This window comes from Protopterus annectens, chromosome 10.part0 (genome assembly GCF_019279795.1).
Source record: "Protopterus annectens isolate FY-2018-M chromosome 10.part0, PAN1.0, whole genome shotgun sequence".
Taxonomy (NCBI): Eukaryota; Metazoa; Chordata; order Ceratodontiformes; family Protopteridae; genus Protopterus; species Protopterus annectens.
Window position 1 is genome coordinate 481,653,614 of NC_056744.1, and position 19,628 is coordinate 481,673,241.

Genomic DNA, 19,628 nt, shown 5'->3' on the forward strand with positions numbered 1-19,628 from the left:
CATTTGATTTGTGGATGTTCAGCATTTCCAGTAAGGCAGAGTCTGAGACTGCTCTGTAGGCCAGGCACAGGTTGCCTCTCAACAGCCTGTATGATACTGAGTACAGTGACAGAGCTCAGTCTTTCCATGCATGTCATGCTTTTGAGGCCCTGGATTCTCTGGGTCAGAAACCTCTGTGTTTTTCCAGTTGCTGCAGTTGTCTGGTGAGGTACATACAGAAGGGAGCATTGTACTCAATTAGTAGTCTGATAAGGGTTGAGTACAGCTGAGCTATGACCTCCCTGGTCATGGATGTGATGCCTGTATTTATGAGGTGTGCAATGTAGAATGCATGTCTTACCACTATGGACACATAGTGATCAAAGTTTAGATTGCTACCAACCTATGTTCCCAAGTCTCACACCATTGAGTTTGACCTTAAAGGGGTGCTATGTATATCATAATTAGCAGGGATACTTCTTTGCCAAAGGGGACAATGAGGCATTTTTTTGTGTTAAGTTTCAGTCTGTGACTTTGGCACCAATCATTTGTCTGTGTCAGCCCTTTCTGTAATATGTTAACATCATTGGGGGACTCTATATGATTGCGCTCAGCTGGCAGTCATTTTCAAACTTGGTAAGCCACAGGCCATCTATCTTCACCTGGAATTCAGAAAAATAGTTTGCAAACAGTAGAGGGCCTGGCACAGATCCTTGTGGTACTCCACTGGTAACTGGTCTACTGGTGGAGGCGGACTCCCTAACTTTGACAGTGTGCTTTCTCTCAGTGAGCCAGTTGGCTACCCATCTAGTAATGTATGGGTTAATCCCCAGATGGGAGATTTTCTCTATGATACCTGAATGGGGGATTGTGTCAAAGGCCTTGGTTAAATAAACATGGCCAGGATGTCCTGTTTTCCCTTATCCATGGCTTTGGGAATATTATCAAAGAAGTCCACTATGTTTCATAAGCAAGATCTACTTTTGACAAAACCAAAATGGGCTGGGTTAAAAGTGTTGAAGGTCACCTATGTCCTTGTGGATATGGTCCATGATAATTATTTCCATAGCCTTGCAGATAAGGCTGGTTACACTTATGGGTCAAGAGTTCCCAGTTTCATTGGCTGGATGTGTAGGCATGTTCATCTGTGAACATAGTTCTAGCTCTGCATGTTACCAGATTGACATGCATTGCATATCACACAACATTTTATATTAACTTATGTAGTGTAGTGTAGTTCATATGTGTGTGAAAGAAGTACTGAGACATCAGGGTTACAGTGCATGGGGGGAGGCAATACATGGCTGCATTGTAAATGAGTGACATATTTTTAGGTAGCCTTCATTTTGTTAGGTCTCCACATCTAGTTTCATGACATAAACAGTAAATGGACAGTAACCAGCAGTAATATATGCTAATAGTGACTTTGTATAGCAAAATGGCAAACAGCAGGTTTGCACAATGGTTGGCAAAGGGTTTGCTCATGAGCGATACACATTTCCATTTCTTTCCCTGTTTGCACATAGTTAAGCAGTGTGCAAATGTGAGCCACATTGCTAAAAGTCTGAGAGTTAGTACTGACTCTATGAAACACAACTACTACTTAGCTGACTCTGTGGTAGCAGGTGTAAATGCACCGACACATGTATTTCTGAGCCCAGATGATACTGAATTTGAATACAGGTTCATCTAATACTTTTAAATAAATAGTGATAATGCAATGACATGAATTCTTTATAGTGCATGTGTTGCTGTGTGTTGGCATAGTGTAGTAGGGTTAAGCAGCTTTGCTCAGAGGTAACAGCAGCATTGTACAGCCACTCTCCATCGCTTGCCATTGGTGTGTGATCCCAAACTCTGCACAAACATAGCATGGAGGCCAAAAGGTGAAGGGATCCATTGCTTATTCTGGTACTTATGTGTGTTGTGTGTGATTCTATTTTTTGACCAGATTATAGGTGTTAAAATGTGGTAGATAAGAAAGTGGTGAAATGGGGAGGAAGCAGGGGGAAGAACAAAGGGAAAGCAGTATAATAAAATATTTATATCAATATGTATGGCCTGTTTAACAAGAAATTTGTTAAGAGGGATTGTCGATTGCTACAGTTAACAACACATTCTGAATGATTACACATGGGGCTTAGGTTGGACTTGTCATCCAAGTTCTTGTTGAAATTGTAGTTGATGGACATATAAAGGGCAAAAGGTTTTATGCCCTGTGTTACTATATAAAATAAAATAAAATAAAATAAATAAATTGTGATGTTGTCCTTACCTTTTGCTTAACTTCTTCCAAAACCATCCAGCATAGGGAACAGACTATCATCTGCACATGTTATGCCAAACATTTTTATGTCAGTACTGACGAACAGTTGAAAGCTGTTAGTTTGTTAGCATATATTGGACTATAGTAGTGTAGGAGTTAATTTTTTTTCCTGTGTTTATTGCTTATTATCACAGGTCTTCCTGACAGTGGAAGTGTGGGATTTCTACCACCTGATGTCAAGAGTATCAGCAGACTCTGATGATGATGGGCCAACCCAAGCACAGTCAGGTCAGGGGATGTTGAATCTGACACTGACACTGAGGTTGACATATAGCTGTTGTTGCTGTAATCACAGCCAATAGGTGTCCATTACGTCACACACCCATTCCCAAAGATATTAGACAGGTGGAGGGGGACAATAAACAGAAAACCAGGAGCAGCAACTAGACAAATGGGAAAACACCATGAAATGGTTGCAATGACTGCAAAACTCCAACCAATAAATACAAATAAAGAATATAATTTAAAAGGGAAAAAATGTTTATTCCATTATAAAACAGATGAGCGCTTTTGTTTTAGTTATCAAAAACTTCATCAGATAAAATATTTACTCATCATTAGTACTTTTAAAAATTCTGAATAAATCACATGATCATGCTAAGCCTTTTACCTTGCAGACACTCACACACCAATTTCATCTGGAGGACCCACACACACACACACATACACACACACACACACACACACACAACAGTTACATGGTTCAGCCATGAAGCTTAAAGCTCATTTTGTTTCACTGGCCATTTGTTACTTTATCTGAATGTCTGCCTGCTTCTCTTTCTTACTCACACACACTTATCAACCTTTTGTGCCGGCCTAGGCTTCCTGCTCCCCCACACAACACCCTGTGTAAGTGATGATAACTGTGCCATATCCCTGTTTGCTATCTTTTCGATTCAGGGTTACACAAGCTTTGTGTCTGATGCTCAGGGTGCATAGATGACTTAATGATTAGTATATCTGCATTTATGATGTTGAATTGTTAATTGTACCTTTAACTTATATTTGTCTTAGTTGATAGCATCACACTTTTTTGCATCTGTATTGTTAAGGATCTTGTGAAGGTTGTGAAGTCTGAAACTGAAATGTGTCTCATTACTTTCTAACTTCTCTCTTAAATGATTTTCCAGTACAAATGTATGATGCTAAACTGAGGGTATGCGGTGAGGAGCAGTACTTTTGAGAGGTATGACTGTGTGAATCTTTGATGCCTGAGGCGTACTACTTAATAATGGACACATATAAGTCGAATAAGTCTCTGCTGTCACAAGTTAAGGTCATTTTTGTACAAATCTCTGGCCTTTTATTTACATTACCAAGTAACAACATGCATGGATATGCCAGTCATTCATATTATTACACAATGCACTCCAGGTTCAGCACTTACCTTGTAAATCCAGTAGATGCAACAGTTTTAGTTCAGGGCTGGCTCTGTCTGGTGCAAGCAGTAAACAGTCATTACATGGGTAGGTAAAGGTTGTGAGCATTGCCTGGCGTCAATGTTACTATATGTATGTGCACAGCAGGAAAGTTTTATCCCCTTAGGTGGTGTGTGAGTGTGCTATGTGTTGCCTCTTAGCCAATGTTAGGGCATATTGAGCATGCCTACATCTGCCTACACCTACAGCAGCTTCTGGTTCTCCCTCTGACTCCTCACCTGCGTGTGGCTGTGGTGACCTTGCCATTGGTGGTGGGATGTGTGCCACTTCCCCTTATTGATCTTGCTGAAGCTGATTTCTCAGGATAATGTTGTGTAGCATGGCACATACTGTGAATATTTCAGTACATGTATGTGGATTGTACTGCAGGGCTCGCCCAGGTGTATCTAGACAGCGGAACTGTGACTTCAACAGCCCAGACACATGCTCTATGATATTTCTGGTTTGAGCGTGTGCCTCATTATGGCATTCTTCAGCAGGTGTCTATGCATTTCTGATGGGTTTCATCAGCCACCATTCCAGTATCCTGTATCCCTCAGTAGATGACCCTGTGGTATATCCCCCATAGTGAACATCTGATACATTTGGGAGGTGTGCCAGATATGTGAGTCATTGCCAGCACACACATTCAAGTTGATTCCCTTGGTATTATACATGACTTGTCAGTTAATAGAGTGTACGCTTTTTCTATTTATGTAGAACCTTTCAATTTCTACATGTGTGCAGTCTATGGCACCCAGTACTTCAGGTTAGTCTGTTACAGGGTAGAACTCCTGCATATTACTGGTCCTGTCCTCAGGTGTACGGGGAAAATATATGTGGTTTCTGGCATGCTGGAGCATAACATTCAGGAAAAGATAGAGGATCCTGGATGCTGATGCCTGTGACACCCCCAGCATGCCCCCTGTTGATCTCTGAAAGATACTTGTAGCTACAATTCTCAGTGCTACACATACCGTTGTCTCCACTGGGATGGGTCCCCCTTGGTTTGCCCTGGCTCTGAGTTGAGGATGAAAGAGTTTGCAGCGTTCCTGTAGTGCATCTCTATCTACTCTGTAGCACTCTACAATTTCCACATCATGTAGATTGCAATAAGTTACCTGCCTGGGGTCTAAAAACACTTCTTCTTGGCCGTGGTTTATTAGCAGCAGCAGCAGCACAGACTTCAGCCTATTGCACATACACATGAATTAAAGCAACAACAGCTCCTAACATTGTTTCTGTGTAAACTCCTTTCCATGGCTGTATTCCAACAGGTTTTAGAATTTGCAGGGAAACCAGCAGAGTCTAGACGGTTGCTTTATAGCTTGTTGAATAGCTCCTCCATCAAGGATTGGTTGATTAGCATACAGTTCAGCTGCTTATGCTATAATTAGTATGCCAGTGTGTTTACCTTGTTTGTGTGGCTCTGTGCAGCTCTACACACTGTGTAGAGCCACTTACTGAATCTAAAACAGTCTGCTAACACGTGCGGGTTGTGCTGCACCACACACATGGTGTGAACAGACCTTGTAGGCTTTATTGAATCTGTCTGATTACATTTTTATTGATGTTAGTAGTTAATAAGACGTTAACAAAAACTGGAAATAACAGGAAAAACATTATTGAGTGATTTCTTTTTTAATGGACAACATAGCAAAAAGTAAGACTAGAACATTACAAAAGAAACATTGGGAAAAAAGTATGTCACAAAAAAGTTACATTAGAAAGCATTGAGGGAAATGGATATGAGAGGGTTGATAGGGATTGGATAGATTTGTGAATGTATAGCTTGGCTTTTTCACTTCTAATACACTAAATGTTTAAGGTTGAAATGTAAAACTGTAACAATGAAAACACATGAAGCTCAAGAAATAGACTGTGAAGAGAAATGACTTAATGAGAACTAGTGGAGGTGTCAGGTAGTGCGCCATAAAGAAAAACATCCATAAACTCAGACTGGATCAGATGAGAGAAATCTGAAAATGTATTTAATTTTTAAATAAGTATGGCTTCCTAACACACTTTGTTCCTTATATTCATTGTTAGATACAGTAAACATGTTTACAAAAACACCTGCATAGGCTTGATATCTGTCTGCATTTTGGAGAGTCTTTTAAGCCTATGTACACCAGTTTTACATAGAGAGAATGTGTGAGGTGTAACATTTCAAATGCTGTTTTTTAATGTTTATTGAATTATCACTTGTGACAGAGGCAAACTTACATTTATATAAAAGTAATCAAACCATATTAATACGTTTAGATTTGCAAACATTATACATCACATATATTATTCTCTACAATATAATCAAGCCAGCATTGTTCAGTTCTTGCCTTTTCTTAAACCTCATTCCTCCTCTAAAACATTTTTCTGCATGCATTGTTCCCACAATTTCCATTTTTTCTAAGTAATTTACTTCTACCCTTTTGTAAAGATCCCAGTTACTGTTCCTTTATCTCTGTTACAAGTTCACTACTTCAAGTATGGTTGGTTTAGACTCTGAGTTCCATTTTCTAGAAATTACTTTTTTTGGCAGACACCAGAATTAAACCTAACCAGGCCTTACTATGTCTAGACAATTCAGATCCGGTATTTCAGCTCAAAAATCATTTCTTTAGTTACACTCATTTGCTTGCCCAGTAGGGGATAGTCTGTTTCGAAACAGAATTGGCAAGCCTATTGCCCAGTAATCCTGACAGAGTACTTTGTAGGGAATTTTTGAAGTTTGTTAACTCATTACACTTCAAAAACATATGCTTCTAGGTACCTTTTTCTTCCCCATTATACCTCCAACATTTGACCTCAACCTGAGGAAAAATTCTTTGAAGTCTGTTTTGGGGTATAAAAGTACCTATGCAAACATGTGCAAGCAAAAATCCTTAATCTTATAGACCTTGTTGTGTATTTGAGAGCCATAGATACATACTCTCACTGTTTCTTTGTGAATTGCTTATCTGATCTCTCTTCCCAATCTTTCCTGAACTCTTCTGACTGATTCCTTTTTTAACAACAGTTTCTTTTCTAGGTTAAAATAAAAAAAATAACCAATGCAGGTGTTTCACTTAGGATTCCCCTATCCCTTTCTTTTGCCTATACTCTGATATCAATACCTGATAGGGAAGGCAATCTCTACCTGTAGTCCAAATAAATTCTTGGCCTCTCCCCATTCTATTACCTTTCCCTATCTAATTATTTGCTCCCAGTACATTGGTTCTTTTGCCAGCTTCCACTGGTAAATTCCAGTCCCCTCTTGCCTATTATCTGTATCCCTAATTACAGTCATCTCTATGGGCAGAATCTCCATTCTCCATCATGTGGTGACTTAGTTCTTAGCACAGTTTCTGCTACTTTATGAATATAATATTCTGTATGACTGTTGTTCTCCTTAAGGGTCTGCATTCAAAATCCCACTCTCATTCCCTATTTCTTGAATTCCCCCCTCTTCATCATCATCATCCCTTTCCACTTTGAATTGTAGCTTTCTGCTTGTTTTATGTATAAGACCCTTAATTATGTAGCTCTAAAATATCCATTCATATCAGGTAATCCTAAACTTCCTTGTTCTATTTGAAGGATGAACTTATCCCAATTGTCTCTTGCCTTCTTCCCTCCCAGATAAAATCCTTCAACTCTTTATTAATTACTATCCACAACTTCTTCATTGTTGATAAAGTATGCCTGACCTGTGTATAAAATTAAACGGACTAAAATATTTTTAATGCTTGTATCTTGCAATTTATATCCATAGGCAAGAGCTTCCAGCTTCTCAGGTTTTTGTATTATCTTTTCCTTAGTCTCTTCCCACATATTCTTAGCTGTGGTAACAGTGTCCTTTTTAACCCATACTATTAAATAGTTAATTTTATCATGTCCCCATAAATATGGGCATTGCCAAATGAATTTATGTGTGGGTACATAGTTTACAGCTGTAGTCTTTGTTTTATCTTCATTAATTTTATATCCTGAAAAAAATGGAACTGTCGCAAAAATTTCAGATGTTAATAGTAACAGTACCATTAGAAACACTACACAAGACTAGTAAGGGGAAGATGTGGTGATTTTTTTTTTAAATCAGCAGCTACTCAGTAGGGCCCCACTCCGTTTGCCCTCGCTACGCTTGGGCTCACTTCGATCCCTTCCCACCCACTCCCCATATCATTCCATTTATACTTATCCACCTTGACCACACCTCTTCTAACTCATCCCCTGCCCCTCATAACTACTTCCTTACTGACACACCTCTTCCCCTATAGTACCTTCCCACACACTACTGCTTATCACTCACCTCATCTTCCCACTGTCTACACATACTCCACCTTTACATCATGTCTTTCAAACCACAAACATTACTCCTGATACCTATACTCTGCTTCTTTTACCTCCTCACTTCCTATCACACACATCTAACCCCACCCTACTTCCACCCAACTAATTGGACTCTACATCCAAATATTAAACCCCAGGCTCCTCTGCAAACCTGTCCTTCTATTCCAAACTATACTACTCTCCTTCCTAAAATAAAATTATCTCTCCCTCTCCCAACCACCTCTAAGCAGAAAAAAATGTCTCCCCACGTAAACAGTTACTCTACTTCAAACCACTACTTCTATCAGGAGACATCCACCCTAACCCTGGCCCCACCCACCTGACCTCGAACAATCATCCTCTAGTACAAAACTCAACTAACTTCACTCCCTTAAAAAAGCAAGCATCTTTCTGCTCTATCAATTTCAGGAGTGTAGTAAATAAAGTTCAGGACTTCCATGCCTGGTTAGCTAACTATACTCCTGACATAGTCACCCTAACTGAAACCTGGCTGAAACCATATAATAAAGATAGTGAAATTACCCCACCTGGCTATAACATCCTATGACTTGATTGACAAAAGAAAAGAGGAGGAGGGGTAGCCATACTCTACCCAGACCACCTCTCAATAACTACCCCAAACCTCCCTCTACCCACTTTTTCTACAGCTGAACTCCTACATACCAATGTTACACTTAACAACTTTACGACCATAACTGTTGTAGCAATTTATATCCCCCTGGAGACAATCTCAGCATACTCGTGAACATCCTATCCCACCTCTCACATATCATCCATAATGAAACCATTATTCTAGGGGATGTAAACATAGACTGGCTTTCAGTTCAAACTCCCCATTCTTCCTCTTGTATCAACTTACATGGATTTGAGCAGCTAATAACTACCCCTACCTATATTAACAAGTCACACCTGACACAGTCTCTTCTGGACTGGATTTTGGTGTCTCACCCCCAAAATTATCATAATCCTCACACTCTACCAAAATGCCCTCAGTGACCACTGCCCTGTCACAGTAACTAGACACACTCCCCATTTCACCAGACCTTTCAGGTTTATCACTTCCTGCAAAATCTCATCTTTTAGTCCTGACTCTTTCACTGACCAACTCTCTAAAATTAACTGGTCCCATCTCACTACACTCCCCTTAGATGAGGCTGTCCACTCTTTCAACTCCACCTTTCTAAACATCCTCAACTCCCTTGCTCCTCTCCATTCAATCAGAATCAAAGCTAACACTGCTCCTTGGCTGACCAAATCTACTCAAGCCCTGATGAAAAACCGTGACAGGATATGGAAATTATGGATTAAAACTAAGACCCCATTCTCTCCTACAGACCTATAAAGAACTTAAGAATCAAATAAAGAAAATTATCAACAAAGACAAGATTAACTTCTATGCAAACCCTCCCACTACCCTAAAATCTGACCCCAAAAAATTCTGGAACACAATCATTCATATACAACATCCAGGAAACCTTTCCCCTCCTAACCCATGCCCAAATAAAACTCTTGAAGAAACTGCCACTACATTTAACAATCATTTTATTGACTCAATAACTACCATAATAAATGCTCTTCCCACTATACAAAATACTAATAACCCCACATTCTCAACTTTTCCTCCTTATCCCTCAAACTCTTTTTCCCTTAAATCAGTTTCAACTAACTATATTAAATCTCAACTCTCTAAACTCAAACCCTGCTCCCCCTCAGCTGATAATCTCCCTTCCTACTTCCTACAGATTGCTGATGAACCCCTAGCCTATCCAGTATCCATAATGATCAACTGATCTATCTCTGAATCATATGTTCCAGCAATATGGAAAACATTCTATACATTATCTGTACATAAAGGAGGTAATTCTTCTGATATATCAAACTTCAGACCAATTGCTATACTGTCTCCCCTCTCCAAGATCCTTCAGAAATGCATATGCAAGCAGATAATGCAGTATCTTCTCCAAGAGAACCTTCTAACACACACACAACATGGATTTCATCCTAAACACAGTACTACAACTGCACTAAAATCCTTCATCAGTACTGCATCACTGGCCCGTGACAACAATAAACTAGTCTCATGTCTGTTCCTCAACCTGTCCAAAGCCTTTGACACTGCCTCCCATCCCCTTCTACTAGACAAACTCTCTCATTTAAGATTCTCTCCTCCCACCATATCCTGGTTTTCTAGCTATCTCTGTAACTGCCAGCAAGCTGTTAAATGGCACTCTGCTCTATCCCCCAAGTGTTCCAATGGGTGCCCCCAAGGATCCATACTTGGGCCACTGCTCTTCAATATTTTCACCAACCTACTTTACACCTCCTGTCCCCACTCTACACTTGTACAATATGCCGATGAGTCAATGGTCATCACCATTGCCGACAATCCATCTGACCTCCACTCTACTACCCAAGCATCATTCAACACCATAGAGACATGGCTTTGTGATAACAAATTAATTCTCAACCCTAAGAAAACTAAGCTCCTACTCTTCCTCCCAAAAGACCTCATCAATCTCAAAACTACATTTTCCATCCTATCAAGCAATAACACTATCATTACTGCTGAACCTAGCACTAAACTGTTGGGAGTCATAATAGACGATCAGCTTAAAGTCACTAACTCTATCAGAACGACTCACCAGAAACTTGGACTCCTTTATCGTAACAAAAGACATTTAACCAGTACAGCCAGAATAACTCTCTCCCGTGCATTTCTTCTTCCCACCCTTCTTTATAGCTGCCAATTAGTCACAATCCTTAACACCACACTCATAACAAAACTTGAAACGACCTATAATAAGGTTGCTAGATTCACTGCAAACCAAACCTACATGTCACACTATTGCCTATCCCTTAAACAATTGAACTGGCTTGAATTCCCTTATTTGTTGCTACTACATCAACTGCAAATTATCCACTCCATCCTCTATCTACCATCTTTCTGCCCTAGCCTTTTATCTATTATATCTAAATATTCCCCAACCAGGACACTTCATAGCTCAAACCAGGACTTCCTACAGATTTATAAACCCAAAACCAAAACAGGATGTTTACTCTATAACTATAACCCTGCTACAACTTGGAACCAACTACCCCAAGAAATTAGGTCCCTTGACCATACCAAGCATTTCAAGCTAGCCACTCAGAGATACCTAACAAACAAATGGTCCTACCACTGTAGTCAGCCTCCCTGAAACTACCCTACCTTAGCTTCCGTTCATCCTCCCTCCAGTCTCTTCCCTTCTATTTCTTCTCCCTCTTTTTCCTCACCTTCCACAGTCTTAGCATAATAAACATCTACCCCTCTGTCCCTATGTTTAACCACTTCATCCCCATGCCATTCCTTTTGTACTTGTACTGTATATAACCACTTAGGGATTATGAACACCTTATTCCTTACATGACATTATACCTAGTGTTTTCAGTATGATTTCTGACATTGTACCCAACTGTCTTATGTATGATTTCTGTATGATTTATTGTAAATGTTATCTCTTTAAATATTTGTTTAGCAGCTAATGAAAATGTTGTAATTGCTTGTAAGTATAATGTAAAAACTCACTGCGGAGCTTTTCTCCTCGGGTCTCCACTGAAAACGCAAACGCTCAGCTGGACTAACCCAGTTAACAAATGTAAAATAAATAAATTATAATCATTAAATAAAATTTTAGAGGTCAATAAATAATCTTGTAGTCCATAATCACTTGTTTTTTACATAATCCGACAAACAAATTTAATTAGAGAAGGGACATTTTTGTGTTAAGCTTTTATGTTTAGAAGGTTGTACTGCAGTTGTTCAAGTCCTGACTAGTCACAGAATACAGTCTGGCAGCCTTGTACCCATTTTCCCACTGAACCCACGTGGATTTGTCACTCAAATGGATATTCAAATTCAAACAGTGCTGATGGCATTATTGCATGCAACAGCTGTGGTGAACTAGTAGATGTTTTAGAGATAGGGACTAAAAGGATGTTATGGCTAGGGAGTGGGTTGTAAAATTTGGGTTAGGAACCAAATGGGAGTTTTATGGTTAGATACTGAGATTTGTGACTTTGATTAATGAACAGTTTGGAGCAATGTTTGGGATTAGAGTTAAGGATTGAATAGGAGTTTTAGTTTTAGGGATTGAGGTTTGGGATTAGAGTTAGAGAGTGACTAGGAGTTTCAGGTTTAGGGAGCAAGGTTTGAGATTAAAATTAGGGACTGAGTGCAACTTTTAGGGTTAGGTAGTATGGTATGATTACAATAGGATCAAGTTGCTGGGAGGCTGGGTACTTCCCTTAGTGAGCAAATGTAGACAACAGGTGAGCCACAGGCAAATGGTAAACAAACATCTGCAACAAATCCTTTCTGGAATTATCAAATGGGCTAGTATAAATGATGTCATCTACCACAGACTGTAAACTTGCTTTTATAGGACACTTAGATCCCTGATCATGTGACAAGCCTTCTGTATGGGAGATAGTATGATGTATAGCATCTGTATTATAAATTAAAGTATTTTCACTGATGCTGTATGTACTATAGCATGGATTTAAGGAGAATTTATCTTTATTTTGCTACTTTCATAAATTTGTGAAAATATAAATTCTAACAGTTCTTTAGTACCTGTCACTAGTTAGAAGATGTTACGTGTGTGCCTGCTAATAACATAGAATTTGCACGGGAAAGAAATCGATGCACTTGCATTATGTTTTTAATGCGTAAACCTTAAAAATGAGAGATCAGAAATCTTGCTCTACAGTTCATGAATGTAAGGAAACCTAATTATATTGCATTTGCATTTTAGATACGGAAGCTTTCTGTATTTATCATAGCTTATGTATTTTTTCTGTTTGATTAATCCTTCAACATTATAGACAGGAAGTGTAATCAGTTCTATATGGACGCTAGCTGTAACCCTACATTAGGCAAGTTACTTTCTAGTCCATGTTATAAATGATGCCTAATGCAACTTCAGTCCTATACGAGCAAGTAGCTCATATTCCTCAATATTCCCAATCATTTATGCACGACTATGAAAATAGGCAGAAATCTTTACAATTCATGTTTTGGGGTGCAAAAATGCAGCAGCAGAGCACCATAATGGTAGACCCGTCACCTCACAGAAAGAGGTTCGCCAGTTTGAATCTCAGCAGGAATGCCTTGTGTGCAGACTCTTCGTATCCTCCCAATGTTTGCATGGGTTTTCTGTGGGTACTTCGGTTTCCTCCAATTTCCCAAAAACATTTGGTCAAATGATTGGTATCCCCAAATTCATAATGTGCGTGAGTGCTACAGAAGGTAGGCCTGGCAATCTACTTCTATTACATGCTTGCCTAGAAAACTCCATGGGAGTCACTATAGGATTTGGCTGTGACATGTGAGCAAGGATTGTGAAGGGAAGAGTGGGACTGGACATGCTTTAAAAGTAGTAATGTTGGAGACACTATCAAGCTGATCTCCTTTCACACTGTATTGTTTATTTTATTTCTTTTAGCTGTAAAACTATACATGCATTGTGAGTGTTGAAAGTCTAAAAAGCTAGATACTAACTTGTGAATATCAATAAAGAGTTGAATAATTTCTGAATTAACTACGAAAAGAAACATTACAGAACACTGTACTCATATCTGCAGTGTTAGTAAAGACAGTGCTACAGAAATACAGTAACACTTTTTTATCTCACTTTTACACAGATGGTCTTGTGTCTTACAATGTTGCAGCAGGCCAGCAGATGGTCCCACCTGGAGGTCCAGTCATTTATCTTAATGATTCTGTATATGATGGAGCAATTGGCTCCAGGTAAGGTTTGATTACAGTTATTAAGTATTGGTGGACATCAAGAATGTATCTCTCTTAAAGAACAGGCTTTAATAGCAGTATATTGACTACTTTTGCATCCGCGTAAGTCAACTATCATTTATGACTTCTTGTTCAATAAATTTGCAATGTGAGGTTGGTCATAATGATTAGAGAAATCCTCACAATGTATAGAGAGTTGTATACCTTGTGGTGATCTTGCCCATACTTGCTGAATAATGACCAAGCTATAACCAGTACTGAAGAAGTCTCAGTCTGCTTTCATTGCAGCTGTTTCTGTTTAATGTACTGTATGTTTGTACAATAGCACACGCGTATTTATGTCAATATGTTTTGTTAGCAGCAAACTGATCTTTTAAATTAAAATCAAATTGCATTTATATTGTGCTGTAAACATATGGCTGCTTCCTGGCGCTTGGTTTTCTTGTTTACTTCCCAACTGTGCTGTTTTCTGTGTCGAGTCTGCATGGCTTCCTCTGTTCATGTGGGTTTTTGTCTGCTGCTCTCATTTCCACCCGCATTGTAAAGGTACACCAACAGGTGAACTGTGAGGATATTACAAGAATTGAACATTGCTACCACACATTGTGTGTGTAAATAATGCAAACAAGGTACACCAACAGGTGAACTGTGAGGATATTACAAGAAGTGAACATTGCTACCACACATTGTGTGTGTAAATAATGCAAACAAGGTACACCAACAGGTGAACTGTGAGGATATTACAAGAAGTGAACTTTGCTACCACACATTGTCTGTGTAAATAATGCAAACAAGGTACACCAACAGGTGAACTGTGAGGATATTACAGGAAGTGAACATTGCTACCACACATTGTGTATGTAAATAATGCAAACAAGGTACACCAACAGGTGAACTGTGAGGATATTACAAGAAGTGAACATTGCTGCCACACATTGTGTGTGTAAATAATGCAAACATTAATCATCCAAGGATGGATGGTAGGGGAATAGCAGGTATAACTTGATATGGGTAAGAACAAGCTTCTTACCACAAAGCAGATTCATTATATCTGGATAAATAACTAGAACATTATTTAAGGGCACAGATTACTATATCATCATATTTTAAGTGATTCGGAACAATGGATGAAGAAAGTCAAATACCTAGGATAAGTCAATTGATATAGTCATAGCACATTTTCTTTAAGATGATTATTAGCCACACTACAAGTTTGAATATCTAAAGCTTTTTTGTGCTATGCTGAGACCTAAAAACATGTTATGCAGTGGATGAAATATTTCATTCATTAAAGTGCAGGTCAATTGGCTTTGATCTACTTTCTGTAATATTGTGGCAAAAAGGCTCAGTCTAATTTCTAGGCAGAAGTTTTCAGTTTTTTAGAAGTCTCCATCGTTGGATATAAGTATAAATCTGCTGCTACTACAAATTATTCCTACTGTTCTTTACATAATACCTTTTATTACAAAGTTAGATCGGTGTTAAGAAAGTTGTTAAAAACTGACCAGTTAACATCTTTTAGTTCATATTTAGTGGATACTTCAGGGAGATTTCAGGTGTTCCTAAAACTTTCCGGCACTGTTGGTTCTCACAGTAGCATATGTCTCCATATTGTAACAGTAGGTAAGTCATCACTGAGTGGTAAGTGACCTAGCATGTCTCAGGGCTCCTGAATCACAGCTATTACACTGTATTTTCAGTTGTGTGTTGGTTGCACCTGATACACTCTCTGTGGTCGTGGGAGATTTTGATCAAGACCTGTTAGGTTGTTTGAGATGTTGGTATTTTCCATTAAGGGACTTGGATTTGTCTGCCAGTAAAGGTGTTTGCTTTACCCCCACATTTCCTGTGATTAGCATCATCATATTAAAATTAATTGTTTTCATATCTATGTTGCGTGTGTGTGTGTGTGTGTGTGTGTGTGTGTGTGTGTGTGTGTGTGTGTGTGTGTGTGTGTGTGTGTGTGTGTGTGTGTGTGTGTGTGTGTGTGTGTGTGTGTGTGTGTGTGTGTGTGTGTGTGTGTGTGTGTGTGTGTGTGTGTGTGTGTGTGTGTGTGTGTGTGTGTGTGTAGATCACAAGACAAAACAATTACACTATCACTGTTGTGCTGCCAAGGTATCCTGAAATACCCGGGGTTACCAGTTCGTTCTCTACTTCAGTGCAGGACAAGGAATTGTTAAGAAGTTTTGACACCTTATTTATTTAAGCAGACAAAAACAACTTGAATGCTCGTTTCCCTGTTGAGGACTTTGGAAACAGTGGCTTCTGAGCTCATGACTGCACAGCTACCTCTCATCAGTTTTAGTTGCTAAGGAAAAAGAAATTTAGCAGAAGCTCTTTTGACTGTATCATCCTTCTTCTCAACGATCTACTGAGGTATCAGCAGCTCTTCATCCTTCTTCTCAACGATCTACTGAGGTATCAGCAGCTCTTCATCCTTCTTCTCAACGATCTACTGAGGTATCAGCAGCTCTTTGTCCAGAGTGTATAACATGAGCCAGACTGCCAATGTTTCTGGATATCAGCTTTAAACCTAATGACTGTGCCTGAAATTTCACAGTGTTATTACAAAGGCTGAGTTATTAAATGCATGAACTTCATACCTTGACTTAGATGAAGGATTGCTGAGTTGTTTGAGATGCTGGTATTTTCTATTAAGGGACTTGGATTCATCTGCCAATAAAGGTCCCATATTCCCTGTGATTAGTAATATAATATTAAATGATGGAAGATCTTTATTAATTGTTTTGATATGTATGTTGTGTATCTGTGTGTGTGTGTGTGTGGGGGGGGCATATCCATCCTTCTAACCATAATCCCTTTTCCTATTTTTTTCATGTAGAGTCAGGGTGTCACATCAACAGTGACCATTACCTAGACCCAAATATGGGTCTAGGACAGTGTACCGAAAGACTGTTTCACCAAAAGTGAAACGGGCTGTCACAGTTTCGCGAAAGCACTTTTTAATGAAAAAAGTGCTTTTGCGAAACTTTCGTGAAAGTACAGGGAATCGGAGGGAAGTGGTAGTGGGCGAGATCGGACTACAGTGGGGATAAGGGAATATTCCCTTTTCCCCACTGTACTGTGATCTCGGAGTGAGAATATAAAAGTAGAGGGGTGTGGGGGGTGCAGGGGGGGTGAAGCCCCCCTGCATAAACATGGTGTGTGTTTTTTTTTTGTTTTTGTGTATGTGTGTGTGTGTTTTACCTTCCGTTTACTGAAACTGCTTTTTCGGTGAAAGCAGTTTCGATAAACGGTGTTCGGTAGGGTTGGATTCGAACAGTTAGTCTTTCGATCAACTGTCCTAGATCCATATATATCTATATATATATATATATATATATATATATATTTTTTTTTTTTTTTTTTTTTATATATGGTTCTACTGCAATACCTTGACACATCACAATGTCAGCAGCAAGAACATCAACCACAAAAGATCAACATTTGCAGAAGGTCAACAGTTATGCTAGTTGTAATATTGGGACCCATAGTTGCTGCAAATGTTACTACATTCATTTTTCATCTCTCCTATAACCTTTGCACCTCTGTTTCTTTTATTTCTATTTTTTATGAGTTTTCCATAAACAATTTATAAGAAAAAACATACAGAAAAGAGGTCACCAGGCAGTCCTACAGTACTATTTTTACTGTCTCCGGTATCATTTTGCCCTTATCTTTATTTCATTGGATCTGGATGCCATACCTTTAGCTATATGCTATGTGATGAAAAAGGACTTCCTTACAATAGTGGACACACATTGATTGAAAGACCATTGACAAAATCATATATAATCAGTTCTGTATCTGACATAACGGCTTAATGACTGTGTAACCATATTTAGCCCACACCTTCAACTCTGCTGTATTATTGTCACCCTTTAAACCAAGTACTGTGATAACTGTTTTATCTGAAAACGTGAAGCAATTTTTTCCTCTTTTAATTGCCGGTATTTTTTTAATTCTCTGAGCTTGAAGGCTTAGAGCTTACTCAAATGCAGTTTTCTCAGGTATAACTATAAAAGGATAGAGCTACTTTGTCTCAAAACTACAATGTTTCATTTATCACAGAATTTTTTTATCAGGACAACTCATGTGTATATTAAATTCCTACTACATTTCTGTGCAGTACTAGAAATATTTTCCCTTGGGTTAACATATTTTCTCTTTTACAAGACCTCTCCCATTTTCAGCCCGTTATGACAATGTTAAAACCCTTTACTCATCTTGTAATTCCATTAGAATACTCCTTCTTTCCTATCTCTGTATCCATTTACTGCTCCACATCTGCAGCTAAACAGTCTTATTTTATTTTCTGGCACTTCCTGTTCAATGCCTCAATGTTCTTTGTCATGAATTTTGCATCGTTGTGGTACATGCACCATTCCTCCAGGTCCACAAGTGTGTATTCTGATATCATGAGACTCCACAATGCCAGATCTGTGAATTTCACAGGTCTCATTGCTTCTTAAGTTCATTCATATTTGTCAGGATTAATTCCAACTGTCCTGGGCACAAAGAGATGAGGAATTTCTCCATATGTCCTGGCAAGACTATGCATATAAGATTTAAATATGCCAGCTGATATCTCCTGTGGAAATAGTCTGTAGGCCTAGTATGACTAACCTTGCAAACAACAATTAAATTAATAAAACAGCATGAGATTGACAAAGTTTGGGCCTATAAAAAATACTGTGTCTATTTACTGTAGCTGTCTTCTGCGTTGAGCAGGAGGTGGATAGCAGAATAGCATACCTACAAAGTTTCTGTATATACATGACTCAAAGCCACTTAGCAATGGATTTCAATAATGAGTTTTAGAGGTAGACAGCCGTGAATGTATTGTTCCAGCTTAGAGATAACCTCCAACAAACTGCATACTTATACATAAAGGGATGATATGGCTTCCAAATATCTAGACATATAAAATACAGCAGCAGAATCATTCATGTGTGACTAATTTAACTAGACTGTTTAATCTGCACTTGATATCAAGTGGTCTGAATCCCCTTAATATCTTCTGTTTTTGTCTTTGTTCTATTTTAGTATGACAGAAGGGCTTGGCCAGCTTACAGATGGAGTTACTGGACAAGATGATTTTATACAGAGTCATGAGTACAATGTCTGGCCTGGATATGACTACATTGGCTGGAGAAATGAAAGTTTCAGCAATGGTTACCTTGAAATCAACTTTGAATTTGACAGAGTTCGAAACTTCACCACCATGAAGGTTAGTAATGTTGCCCAATAAAGCAAATGGTAATGACTCTAGACAGACAAACATTTTTAATGAGCTTAACAGTGACATTACATACATTAATATACCTTGGTAGCAGCATAATAAAATCTGACAACCAGATTACTCTTCCATTTAGGCTGCCATTGACATGAGTTTGTTTATGGGGTATGATATCATATGATGGGTGCCTTGTAAAGGCTTGAGTTGTTTAATATTTTTGTACTCTAGAAGAATTTTATCTAAGGTATTTACCGTTGAGTAAAGGAAGAGGGGCTAAGTTTATTCTAGATAAAATGTACTTGGTCAAAATGCACATTCATTGAATAAGGTCACTTTGTTTGGTTAATTTCCATTCCCTGATGTGTAGAAATTTTAGAGTTGATTATATTAAATCTGGGTAAAGAGGGCATGAAATCTCCTGCATTAGGCTGTGTGGACTTGTACTGTACAGAAAAACACTCATTTCAAAAACTAAGCTGATCCATTTGCCTTTAGCTGATTCAATTTCAACAAATTATGTTTTAGCAATCTGACATGGAGCTACCACCC

At 38.7% G+C, this 19,628-nt stretch overlaps 1 protein-coding gene across 2 annotated transcripts in view; it reads left to right on the forward strand.

Moving 5' to 3' along the window:
* DDR2 (discoidin domain receptor tyrosine kinase 2) overlaps positions 1–19,628 on the forward strand; it is a 1,067,915-nt gene that overhangs the window by 792,003 nt on the left and 256,284 nt on the right. For both annotated transcript variants that reach the window (XM_044085379.1, XM_044085380.1), the window contains 2 exons: positions 13,735–13,840; positions 18,887–19,070. In XM_044085379.1, coding sequence (XP_043941314.1) covers positions 13,735–13,840; positions 18,887–19,070 — 290 coding nt within the window. The remainder of the gene's footprint in view (positions 1–13,734; positions 13,841–18,886; positions 19,071–19,628) is intronic.